The sequence below is a fragment of the Puma concolor genome, chromosome E1 (genome assembly GCF_028749965.1).
Source record: "Puma concolor isolate L17-30 chromosome E1, mPumCon1.1.hap2, whole genome shotgun sequence".
Taxonomy (NCBI): domain Eukaryota; kingdom Metazoa; phylum Chordata; class Mammalia; order Carnivora; family Felidae; genus Puma; species Puma concolor.
In genome coordinates, this window is record NC_141680.1 from 19,942,264 (window position 1) to 19,955,605 (window position 13,342).

At 39.6% G+C, this 13,342-nt stretch overlaps 1 protein-coding gene across 9 annotated transcripts in view; it reads left to right on the top strand.

Moving 5' to 3' along the window:
- NF1 (neurofibromin 1) overlaps window positions 1-13,342 on the top strand; it is a 247,612-nt gene that overhangs the window by 109,548 nt on the left and 124,722 nt on the right. For all 9 annotated transcript variants that reach the window (XM_086686551.1, XM_086686554.1, XM_086686552.1 and 6 more), the window contains 9 exons: window positions 4,813-5,253; window positions 5,633-5,772; window positions 6,047-6,169; window positions 6,684-6,767; window positions 7,297-7,413; window positions 8,010-8,191; window positions 8,307-8,518; window positions 11,382-11,543; window positions 11,681-11,784. In XM_086686551.1, the coding sequence (XP_086542677.1) occupies window positions 4,813-5,253; window positions 5,633-5,772; window positions 6,047-6,169; window positions 6,684-6,767; window positions 7,297-7,413; window positions 8,010-8,191; window positions 8,307-8,518; window positions 11,382-11,543; window positions 11,681-11,784 (1,565 nt within the window). The remainder of the gene's footprint in view (window positions 1-4,812; window positions 5,254-5,632; window positions 5,773-6,046; window positions 6,170-6,683; window positions 6,768-7,296; window positions 7,414-8,009; window positions 8,192-8,306; window positions 8,519-11,381; window positions 11,544-11,680; window positions 11,785-13,342) is intronic.

Below are 13,342 nucleotides of genomic sequence, written 5' to 3' on the forward strand. Positions count from 1 at the left end.
AAAACTTGAAACAAAAATTAAAAAAAAATAAAAGCATTCCTTTTAAAGAGTATATGCATGGGGCATGTGGGTGGTTAAGTTGGTTAAGTGTCTAGCTCTTGATTTCAGCTCAGGTCATGCACGGTTCTTGGTATCGAGCCTTATGTGGGACTCTGCACTGATAGCTTGGAACCTACTTGGGATTCTCTCTTCTCACTCTCTCTCTGCCCCTCCCCTGCTCACACTCTCTTTCTCACAAAAAAACATAAGGGGCGCCTGGGTGGCTCAGTCGGTTGGGCATCCGACTTTGGCTCAGGTCATGATCTCGCGGTCCATGAGTTCGAGCCCCGCGTCGGGCTCTGTGCTGACAGCTCAGAGCCTGGAGCCTGTTTCGGATTCTGTGTCTCCCTCTCTCTGACCCTCCCCCATTCATGCTCTGTCTCTCTCTATCTCAAAAATAAATAAACGTTAAAAAAAAAAATTAAAAAAAAACATAAAAAAAAAAAGATAAAGAGTATATGCCAAACCGATTCACTAACAGACGTCTGTGGTTTCTTACACCTGCATGAATAATTTTTCTATCGTGATTGTCAAATTAGAGCTCTTTAAAGACCAAAAGCAGAAAATAAAACATTGTATATACTTTTTTCTAATTCAGTGAGGTAAAAGAAATATCTTGAAGTACTTAAATATTCAATAAAATTAGTTATATCAGGCCTTGGCAGAGGTAAGTTGAAAACATTATACATGTATAATAATACATAATATATTAATATAAATAGATATAAATAATGTATATAACATAATTATACATATATGTATAATATATATAAGTTACATGTATATATACATATATGTATATATATATAAATTTGTTTATTCATTTTGAGAGAGAGAGCGAGCTCAGGTGCATTCATGAGAGCAGGGTAGGGACAGACAGAGAGAGAGAGAGAGAGAAGAGAATCCCAAGCAGGCTCTGTGCTGTCAGTGCAGAGCCTGACACGGGGCTCAATCTCATGAACTGTGAGATCATGGCCTGAGCCGAAATCAAGAGTTGGACGCTTGACCGAGGAGCCACCCAGAGGCCCCTGCTGCAAACATTATATTAACATTACATATTCAATTAATAACTGAATTTACTATGCCAGAGAATGGAACGTTATCAAGGGAAACCTGAAATGTACTAATGGAACAGAACTGAAATGTAAGAAACTTGTGGTAATCATTTGGACCCTATTAAATAAACAGTAGAATTCAAACTAGGAAAAAACACTAACCTAATTCTTAATGTGCTTCAGAAGTCAAGACACAAAAGATCCGCCCAGAGAGAACAATGCCACTATCAAAATTTTTATATTTCAGCTTAACTTTAACTTGACTTATTTAGCTTTTTTTATATGTAATACGATGTAGTTCAAGAACATTTAACTGTAACTTGAAAACAGAATACTCACTACGATGTTCCCAGAGGCAAGAAGGGAATAAGCATTGTTGTTTCTGTTGGAGCGAATCTAACCAAGACTGCCAAAAAGTGCTGCGAAAAGCAAGGCTGAGTGATAAAATATGAACCCTGTGAGAGAAAAGTCTTTAAACCTATTATAAAAACTTCAGTTACTAAAACACAGGTTGATGATAGTACATTAAATTCACCATACCTAGTCGATAAGAATATACAGAATGAGCTTTGCCATGTAAAAAATTCCTCTTTACCTGTTCTTGCCTAAATTTTCAAGGCAGCCTTCAATGAATCTCATTCGAATCTGTCTATAAGCCAACATACCAAGGAACAGAGAAGTTTCTCTGTTTCATTTTTTAATCCTTCAGAAAGATTAATTGAATCATATCTTGAACTGTATCCCACAATAAAGTGTTTCCAAGCAAACATTACCCAAACTAATGGCTGTTAGAGCATTATGTTGAATTGATGTTTTTGAACTAACTGCAGGTCCTTGGGTCCTTGACTAAGATGTTAATGGTAAATAGATGCTAAATTGGGAAGGTGATGTTGGAGATAAGATGTTCTACATGTGAATTAATCTGAACTAACTGCTCTTCACACCCAGATGCTTCATCACAATCAGCCATATTCTGATTTTGCACTGATCTGGATGCTACTGCATCTGACGTCAGCCGCACTTAGCATATCATCAGCAATATGCCCATCATGGTGGTAATAATGGTAGGGTGGTGGTGCTGTGGACCAATAAATGGCAGGCCATTAAAGGATCCATTCCCAGTAGCCCCCCCCCCCCCCAGAAAGTCCCCAGTGTGTGCAATACAAGATTCTTGAGATGCTTGTGCTATACGAATGGTGTTTATTTCCCCTGAAATACCATGCTCTGGATCTTGAGAGTCTGAACAGGCCTCTAGCATTTGTATTTGATTATCTACTGATGGCATTACTTAGTGTTAAAAACCAGGTCCTTTCCTGTTCCATTGCTTGTCCCACTTCTTTCTGATGGGCCTTGGGAATCCCCTAAGCAAATGCCTGCTTGACTTTCCAACTTTCTGTTCTGAAGATCTGTACCACAACTGCTTTTAGGAGGATTGTGACCACGATCGTCATCTTCATCATCTTCTTTAAAGGGTTTCATATGTGCAGTGTCTTCTGGCCGTACCTCCCTGCTAGGGCTCCCAGCTGACTGGCTTGCATGGCTAGAATTCATCTCATTGCTAGATCCATCACTATGCCCGCTACTGTTACCGGTACCACTGCTTTCATCTTCACCGTTGTTGGCAGTTTCGTCAGAACTTCCCTGCACAGATTCCTCCGTGTCTGAAAGTCGCTGCTGCACATGTTTGGATCTACTAATAAGTTCATCCATTCCAATGTCACTGCCTCCACTTTGATGGGTATCACTGTTATCAGTACTTTAAGGGCTGGCTGCAGGTGACCAAGGTGATAGAGCTGCTCTTCTGAGCTCTTCTTCCTCTTTCTTATTTAATTTAGTATTTAATAACGATGCAGAAGAACTCTATTTAGATACCTGAGCCTAGTACTTTATTTAATAATGCTTTAAAAGAAAAAAGGTTTCATTGACGTTGATGCCAAGTACAATGTTTGTTCACCATGAACACTTGGCTCAAGGATTGAGACTGGATAAAAGAGATGCCTAAGTGGTAGTGGATCCACATTCTTGACAAATAAAGGAAATAAGTCACGTGGGTACTGATCACCGTGTTCAGCACTGCTGCAGCCCACATGCGGTCAATATGCTGAGGACTCAGTCGCTTTTCTGCTAAAAACTTCAAACTCTCTTGGCACTGTTTGATAATCTCAGTATGTAAATTTGCTCCAAATCTATGTTCTACCACATTGTTGCTTATAAGCCAGTTTGTACGTTCTTTTGCAATGGTCATTTCTGTGTCTGATACCAATGATTCTTTATTGTACAAGTCACCGAAGGTATGAAGTTGATTCATTATCTGACTCAGTCCAGCCAACCTCACAAAGTAGGTGACAGAAAATACCGAAGTGTAAGATCTAGGCTTTCTCTGTCAAAACATGCTGTCAAAGCAGAGATTTGTAGGCATTGACCCTGTCACCGTGCTACATGTTAAGTCACCATGTTGCAAGCTGCACTCTGTCTCTACTCTTGTTCAGAGAATTTGCATAAATACCTATAACGTAGGTCCTAAAAGGGATAATGTGCTGCACGACTGCAGGGATGGTAGTCATACTCTACTGTTAGCTCCAGCTATAATAAATGCATGTGTCATAAGAAATGGTAGTTTCAGGAGTTCCTTATTCAAAGCAATCCATCATGGGAGAAAGGCCATTTTTCCCACAAAACAAACATACATAATGAAGCAATTGCGTTGGTACTTCTACACCTTGTTTATCATAGAATGCCCCTAATGTGTTGCTTTCTTGGGTTGATATGTCCTCTGTAATAGGATGAGTATTAGCTTATAAGCAGTATATAAAGAGAATTGAATTTGAAAAACCTTTGCCACACATAGTAAGAGTTTTTCTTTCTCATCTGTACTCCATAAACTAACAGGATCAGAACTCTCTAAAGATGACTCCTCAGTCAGATTCTTGTAGGATTTGATTATTTTCTGTTGTTCCTTGTTTTTCTGCACTCCCTTCCTTACAGTCCCTTCCTTCCTGTTTAGTGGTTCTTTTGCTTGATTACTCTCATCTTGCCATGCGGAATCTGTTAATAGTAGCATAATGCGGGCGCCTGGGTGGCTCAACTGGTTAAGCATTTCAATCTTGGTGTCGGCTCAGGTCATGATCTCACAGTTCGTGGGTTCGAGTCCCATGTCCAGCTCTGCGCTGATGGTATGGAGCCTGATTGGGATTCAGTCTCTTCCTCTCTCTCTGTCCCTCCCCTGTTTGCACTCTCTCTCTCTGCAAAAATAAATAAATTAACACTAAAAAAAAAAAATAGTAGTGCAGTGTTTGCAAAGCTGGTCCCAGAGTACTTGAACTTGGGCCATCACTAATAAGTGCACATACTACTTGGTTGAAAATTTCCAAATGCTTATATTCCTTGAAGCAGCATAGACATTGCCTCTAGGTCCAGGGATTGATAGAAGCAAATAATTTCATTGCATGTTCCTTTCTGAGCTGCAGTCCACAACCACCTTCTGGGTCTGATATTGCACATGTGTTTATCGCTACCTTAGTTCTGTACCTCAGTTCATTTGCCCTTGAGCAGTAAGATACCTTGATGTCATTAGAAATGGTTGGAGTGAAGACTTGCATTTTTCAAATGTAAAAAATGTTCTTTTGTCATGGAAGAAATGTTGGATAAAAAGTAATTTGTCACGTCTCTCAACCCATTGAGGTTGGATTCATGCTTTCCGTAAAACTTTTGTGTTTAGGCTGCTGAAAGCCTTCACAAGACCATTGTTAAGAGGCGAATGTCTCATGTGAGTGGAGGAGGATCCATAGATTTGTCTGACACGGACTCCCTACAGGAATGGATCAACATGACTGGCTTCCTTTGCGCGCTTGGGGGAGTGTGCCTGCAGCAAAGAAGCAACTCTGGCTTGGCAACCTATAGCCCCCCTATGGGCCCAGTCAGTGAACGCAAGGGTTCCATGATTTCGGTGATGTCCTCGGAGGGAAATGCAGATACACCTGTCAGCAAATTTATGGATCGGCTGTTATCCTTAATGGTGTGTAACCATGAGAAAGTGGGACTTCAAATACGGACCAACGTTAAGGATCTGGTGGGTCTAGAATTGAGTCCTGCTCTTTATCCAATGCTATTTAACAAATTGAAGAATACCATCAGCAAGTTTTTTGACTCGCAAGGACAGGTAAAGTGTTCTGTGCTTTACTTTTCACCCTTGTCTCTGAATCGATTTGTTTGATAACGAAGCCTTTTTCTTTTTGATTATTTAATTCAATACTGGCATGAGCATCCACTTACAATTTTTAAAAAAAGGGCGGAGAATTGCAGAAAGAAGAATCATCCAATATAGGGAGCAGTTTGGTTTTTAGGAACTCTAGTTGCGGGTGTGCCAGGGGTTAGAAATGTCTTGGGTAGGGGTATGGGTGCCTATGTGTGTCTGTGTGCCTATTTGGATATATGCCCCCGGGTGCTTTCTGGCATGTGTATGCCAGTTAGGTCACACAGTTTCATCTGTGATGTGTCTGCTCTGCGCTGATGCCAAAATGTATTTGTTCTTTATGTAGGTTTTATTGACCGACACCAATACTCAGTTTGTGGAGCAAACCATAGCTATAATGAAGAACTTACTAGATAATCATACCGAAGGCAGCTCCGAACATCTGGGGCAAGCTAGCATTGAAACAATGATGTTAAATCTAGTCAGGTAAGTATTCTACTGAAATGTAGCAGAAGCACATCAGCATTGGTGGTTACTAGTGAAATAATTTGCTATTCTTTATTGCGCTCAAAGTGGGGTGCCATAAGGTAAGCAGAAGTTATGCATGTGCTCCTATAAATAAAAATATTGCAGTTTTCATAGTCACATTTCATCATTTTACTTAGAGGGTAAAGCATTTAGAAAACTTTTCTTTTCTTTGTAGCTGATATGTGTGTTTTTTTTCTTTCCCCTCCCCCCGAATGTTTCTATGTCTAAATAGATATGTTCGAGTGCTTGGGAACATGGTCCATGCAATTCAAATAAAAACGAAACTGTGTCAGTTAGTCGAGGTAATGATGGCAAGGAGAGATGACCTCTCATTTTGTCAAGAGATGAAATTTAGGTGAGTTCTCAAAAGAGCAAAGTAGGGTCTTGTAAATCTTATGTTAAATGAAGTACAAAAAACCCAAAAAACCGAAAAAACGAAACAAAACAAAACCCCAGCAGCTACTTGATTATCCTAGGAAAGGGGAGGGAGAAAATGGTGGAAAAGCAACAATTCACCTTTTTATTTTTCTCTCCCTGTATTTTCAAATCTCCCAAAGCTCTGTGCCCATGACAGTGCTCCCCTTGTCTAAAATTATACTGGAGCTAAGAATTTGATTCTGCTTCCAAACTGGTGCGGTAGCTAAAGGCTGACGTGGAGTGTTGATATTCACGTTGCCTGTTTGCGTGCCCTTCTTCTGCCTGTTGAGAGTTGGAGTAGCGGTATCTCTTTAACGAAACTGCCGTGTCACCCGAGTGATTTGGCAAATGCTTGCACTACAAAAAATATGTGTATGACTAAAGGTGTACGTGTGACTTAAAAAAAAAAAAAAAAATCGTTTGTTATTTTCCTTTTCTCTGCCTTTCTGTAGGAATAAGATGGTAGAATACCTGACAGACTGGGTCATGGGAACATCAAACCAAGCAGCAGATGATGATGTAAAATGTCTTACAAGGTAAAGAGAGAGAGAGAGAGAGATGGAGAGGGTGATTTGTAATTATTAGCAGGTTTACTCAGGGTGTTGATACTACATCATCACTATTATCAATATATTTTATGTGTTTTTTGGATATTTTGCATTTGAATTACTTAAATCTTTGCTTTCTATTTTTAACTGAATGATTTTCAGTAAAATCCAATGTGAGAAAGTGATGTTTGGAATTTCCTATATTTGCTCAGATGGTAAATACAATATGTCACATGTCAGAAACTAATTGAACCCTGAAGTACATAATAATCATGCACATAAATTCCTTTGGTGAGGCTTGGTTTTATGAAAGTTATCATCACCTTCTCCCTAACTTAAAATGCTTTTGCATTCTGGGTGTGCATGTTAACTCAAATTATTTAGGTTGTCCTAATAAGTTTAATGAAATAGGTGGTTCCTGAATTCCTAAAGTTCCGTTAGGAAGGTGTTTATTTGCGGGAAGGTCGAGTGGAAGAACGTGAAACACTCATATAGTCCTTAAATTTTCTTTCTTCAGAGACTTGGACCAGGCGAGCATGGAAGCCGTTGTTTCACTCCTGGCTGGTCTTCCACTGCAGCCTGAGGAAGGAGATGGTGTGGAATTGATGGAAGCCAAGTCACAGTTATTTCTGAAGTAAATTTCAGTCACCAAAAACGCAAAGCAAAAAACAAAGCCCCACATACAACAAAACAAAATCTAACCAAAGTGGCAAATGATTGTATGTAGAAAGTGGACCTTATTACTTGGCTATTATGGCTATTGGCAGCTGCTTATAAAATATAACCCATGCATGAGGCAATATTCCCTATGATAGGACTGGGTTAGGAAAGCAACTGTGTTTTGTGTTTTTAAAGAAAGTGTCTGGTCATTGAATTATTGGCAGTAAAACCCAGATCACCTCATTAAGCCATTTCAAATGCCATTGTGTAAACTATTTGGGCTACTAATTTTATATGGTAAACACTAAAAGTGTTCCCTGCATTGACCAGGAAAGATTGCATCTGTTCGGTGGCTATGTTATGAACTATGTGCTGGCTTTGTCAGGATAAAATCATACTCAGCATAGCACGCTTCGTGATGAGCCACACTGGCTGATTATCCCAGGACTGGAGAGAAGCAGATACCCAAGACCACTCGTGTGATGCACATGTGATAATTTCAGAAAATCAGATTAGCTTTCTGGTTGCTGTGGCCTTCACTGTGTAAGAGTCGATCTTTTTACTTCTCAGGTATTTCACATTGTTTATGAACCTTTTGAATGACTGTAGTGAAGTTGAAGATGAAAATGCACAAACAGGTGGCAGGAAACGTGGCATGTCCCGGAGGCTGGCATCACTGAGGCACTGCACAGTCCTTGCAATGTCCAACTTACTCAATGCTAATGTGGACAGTGGCCTCATGCACTCCATAGGTGAGATAAAATGAAAGCTTCGTAGAGAAATTGACAATCTAGAGAATTGGCACGTAAGACAAGCAAAATTACAACAGTCCATGTTAGTAAATTTGCATCTATCTGTCCATATCAGGTTTAGGTTATCACAAAGATCTTCAGACAAGAGCTACATTTATGGAAGTTCTGACAAAAATCCTCCAGCAAGGCACAGAATTTGACACGCTTGCAGAAACGGTGCTGGCCGACCGGTTTGAGAGGCTGGTGGAGTTGGTCACAATGATGGGAGACCAGGGAGAGCTCCCAATAGCCATGGCTTTGGCCAACGTGGTTCCGTGTTCTCAGTGGGTGAGTTCTTTGAGGAAGTGCAAAACTGGGGCCTGGCACATAGCAGGTGCTTCCAAATTTATTCTTTCTAGGAATTTTTTTTTTTTAATGTTTATTTTGGGGGAGAGAGAGAGAGCATGAGCAGGGGAGGGGCAGAGAGAGAGAGAGAGAGACAGAGAATCCCAGGCAGACTCTGCTAATAGGGCAGAGCCTGGCGCGGGCCTCAGTTTCACAAACTGTGAAACCTTGACCTGAGCCGAGATCAAGAGTTGGATGCTTAACCGACTGAGCCACCCAGGTGTCCCTCATTCCAGGAATGTTTATTGCATGAATTGCTAAACCTTGAGAGCTGGAAGAAACTTCAGATATTATTCGAGTGGTTTTTCAGCTATGGGAAAGTAGTTGTGGCTTCTAGCCCTTGGGAGTGTTCTTACCTTAAGTATGAGGATCTTATTCATCATATACTTACAGTGAAACTCAAATTCCTTCCCTGTCCCACTGAAAAATTCAATTTAAACACTGATCAGAAGAAAATTAAAACCACTGACCTGGTCTGGTGTTTTCATGTATTACATGAGATGATTAGGGTTAAATCTCCTATTTAGTTGTCACTAATGCTAGAGCTAGAATTAAAGGCTTGTGTGTCCAGTTCACAACTCTTCTATAATGCACTGTACAATTTTCTAAAAAAATGTAAGCACTATATTTGCATTAGAAATTGTTGGTTGTTTTAAACACTGGAGACATAATATGGCTATTTGGTCTCTTATTCATCTATGTATGTATGTATGTATGTATGTATTTTAGAGAGAGAACAAGCACGTGTGCGCAGACGCACGAGTGGGGCAGGGGCAGAGGGAGAGAGAGTCTTAAGCAGGTGCTGTCCTCAGCATGGAGCCCGATGTGGGGCTCGATCCCACAACTCTGGGATCATGAGTGAGCTGAAATCAAGAGTCAGACACTCAGCTGATTGAGCCCCTGGGTCTCTGTTACTAAAAAATTTTCTTAAAACCATACTATTTTTAACAGTACACGCTAAAAATTTGAGAAGGGTTGTCCTTTTCCAATGCTAAAAATCTATTCCATTTATAGTGTACCAAAAACGATTTCAGTTTAGTAAATTATAACAAATCAGGTAATCTGTCATTGCCTGTAGGTTTTTTTCTGCTTAAAAAGGCTGTAGGATCTTGTTCCTCATGCTTCAGTAAAGTTTAAACTCCTTACTCTGGCCTACAGGCTCGACCCAACCTGGGCTCTGCCTCACCTCTGACCTCATCTCCTGCCACGTTCCTTCTTGTTCACCAGACTTAAAGATGTTAGGCTATTTCCACCTTCGAGAGCACCCTTACTGCCACCACAGCCTCCACCACCTGGAATGCTTCTTCCCTGATCTCTTACACAGCCAACTTCTTAAAAAACCTTTTAAAGCTTAAAAAAAAAAAAACAAAAAACTAATTCTCTTTTGTAGATTTTAACTTCTGTTGCTTAATGTTTTCAGAATTTTGCAGGGAAGGGATTAGATGGAAAAAAATGAGCACAGTACTCTAAAAACAGATTTTGTGGCTGAATTGTCTCTCATAATTATACTTGACTTTAAAATGGAGGAGAGGGGTGCCTGAGTGGCTCAGTTGGTTAAGTGTCCAACTCTTGATTTTAGCTCAAGTCATGATCTTACCGTTTGTGGGATTGAGCCCCACGTCAGCACAGAACCGGCTTGGGATTCTCTCCCTCCCCCTTTCTCTGCCCCTCCCCTGTGTGTGTGCACTTCTCTCTCTCTCTCTCAAAATAAATAAAAAAATAATAAAATGGAGGAAAGAATTTTTGTATCTAGTCACATATGTGGAATGTCACTATAGAGAGTAGAACAGAATATCTGGGTCTTCTTTGGCTTCTAGATTGTGTGGTTAGGATTGTCAAATTTTTTGCTTTACTCAGATACCAGATTTGACCAGGTAAAAGCATTAGAAGAGCTATGGACCATGATCCTGGCCTTTGCTGTCACTGCTTGAAGGATGGGGCATCATTTTATGGCTCCCCTTAGTCTATGTGAATCTCCTCGCCGCACTGTGTGGTTAAACAGTGATTTTACTATCACATCGTTTTCCTGGGGTGTACCAAAAAATACCATGGGGAGTTACGAGGGTAACCATTCAGGAAGTATGTGGGAATTAGCTGTCCACCTTCGCTTTATACATAAATATTGCTAATCTCTTTGTTCTGAATACACAGCCCACATCTTTTCCCTTACTTTCTGCAAATCCTATAATCTTTCCATTTTTGTTGTTTCTCTGCTGAGCCCATGTTCAGTGTATACTGAATTTCCCTGACCATGTGAGCAGAGAGTAGAGCTCTTGTGGTCACCAAAGTCTCATTCCTGCTCACTCGTTTTCTACGAAAATGATTTGGGCATATCAAACTAAACTCTTTGCCATCATGTTCTATTTCTACTCTCTTTAATTTTGTCATGTGATTTGAACTGAATCTTGGCTTTTTTTCTGTCTAGGCCTGGTAAAACCTAGGCCTCTCTTAATTTTCATCAGTTAATTCATAAAATTAACAGCTGCTGGGGCACCTGGTTGGCTCAGTTGGAAGAGTGTGTGACTCTTGATCTTGGGTTTGTGAGTTTGAGCCCCACGCTGGATGTAGAGATTGCTTAAGTAAGTAAATAAACAAATTGCTTAAAAAAAAAAGAATTCACATCTGCTATAGGCATAAAGAAATAGTCATTGTAGACAAATGGACACAGATAGATCTCAGGGAGAAATTAATTAGTCACCACTTAACTGGATTTAGCAGGTGGTTGACAGTTTTGGATTTTTCTTTCAGTTTCTTGCTAAAGACAAGTGGGATTATTCATGCTAACTCAATTTTGTTTTGTTCTCAGGATGAACTAGCTCGAGTTCTAGTGACTCTGTTTGATTCTCGGCATTTGCTCTACCAACTGCTCTGGAACATGTTTTCTAAGGAAGTAGAATTGGCAGACTCCATGCAGACTCTTTTCCGAGGGAACAGCTTAGCCAGTAAAATAATGACCTTCTGTTTCAAGGTTTATATCCATTTATTCTTTTGTGTGTGTGCCAAGGTATGGCAAATTGATTATGTGCAGAACGTACAGAGCAGAATGTCTTTAACGCAAGATATTTGGAGAAGGCTTAATAAATTCCTACTTGTGTATTTCTTTAGGTATATGGTGCTACCTACCTACAAAAACTCCTGGATCCGTTATTACGAATCGTGATCACATCCTCTGATTGGCAACATGTTAGCTTTGAAGTGGATCCTACCAGGTTTGTCATCCTCTCATCTACAACTTTTCTCGACTTTTTCACTGCCACCGTGTGGGACCAGACCCTCAGAGGGTTTCTCCCTCTGATTCTTAAAATGAGTCTTTAATTATAAAAGTTACACACAAATACATTTTTCTTAAAAAAAATTTACAGGTATCTTTGGCTGCCATGTATAGAGACAGAGACTGTTACTAGTTTAGTCTGTTCTTTGCTTTTTTTTTTCCAGTGCATTTGCATGTACATAAATCAAGTTGTAGAAACTGTGTGGCTAACAGTGAGTGCTTAATATAAATGGAAACATGTTGTACACGTGGTTTTGCAACTTAATTTTTTTAACTTGGCTCTGTCTTCAGTCTTTCTGTGTCAGTATAGAAAGATTAACCTCATTGTTTTTACCTGCCATACAATATTTGATAGATTGGCTATATCATGATTTAGCCAATACCATATCTATCCTTTTTTTCCAACCAATTAAAAAAAAGTTATTATTGAAATAGAATTGACATACAATGTTGTATTCGTTTCAGGTATCCAGTATTTTGGTTTGACAATTCTGTGTATTACTCCGTGCTCATCATGACAAGTATAGTCACCATCTGTCACCATACAGCGTTCTTACAACATTACTGACCATATGTCCCCAATGTTGTACTTTTCATTTTCATCTCCATGACTTATTTATTTTATAACTGGAAGTTTCTGCCTTTGAATCGCCTTCACCTGTATCACCCATGTCCTCTGGCAACCACCAGTTTGTTCTGTGTACTTAAAAGTGGTTTTCTTGTTCATTTGTTTTGTTTTTTAGATTCCACATATAAGTGAAATCTTACAGTATTTGCCTGTCTGACTTATTTCACTTAGCACAATATCTAGTTCCATTCATGTCACAAATAGCAAGAGTTTTTGTTTTGTTTTTTCTTTTGTGCTGGAGTAATAGGTGTGTGTGTGGGGGGGACACATCATCTTTCTTTGTTCATCTATTGATGGACACTTGAGTTGCTTCCGTATCTTGGCTGTTGTAAATAATGCTGCAGTAAACATAGGGGTGCATGTACCTTTTCAAATTAGTGTTTTAACTTTCTTTGGGTAAATACCAAGTAGTGGAATTATTGGATCATATGGTATTTCTATTTTTAATTTTTTGAGGAACTTCCGTACTGTTTTCCATCAATAGGTGCGCCTACCACAGTGCACAAGGGTTTCCTTTTCTCCACGTCCTCATCAATACTTGTTTTTGTTTTTGTTTTTGTTTTTGTTTTGATATTAGCCATTCTGACTGGTGTGAGGTGACACCACATTGTGGTTTTGATTTGCATTTAGCTGATGATTAGTGACGCTGCACGTTTTTTTCATGTGTCTCTTGGCCACCTTTATGTGTTCTTCAGAAAAATGCCTATTCAGGTCCTCTGCCCATTTTTGAATCAAATTATTTGGGTTTTTTTGGTGTTGAGTTGTGTGAGTTCCTTAAATATTTTGGATATTCACCCCTTATCAGATACATCGTTTGTGAATATCTTCTCTCATTTAGTAGGTTGCTATTTTATTGATGGTTTCCCTG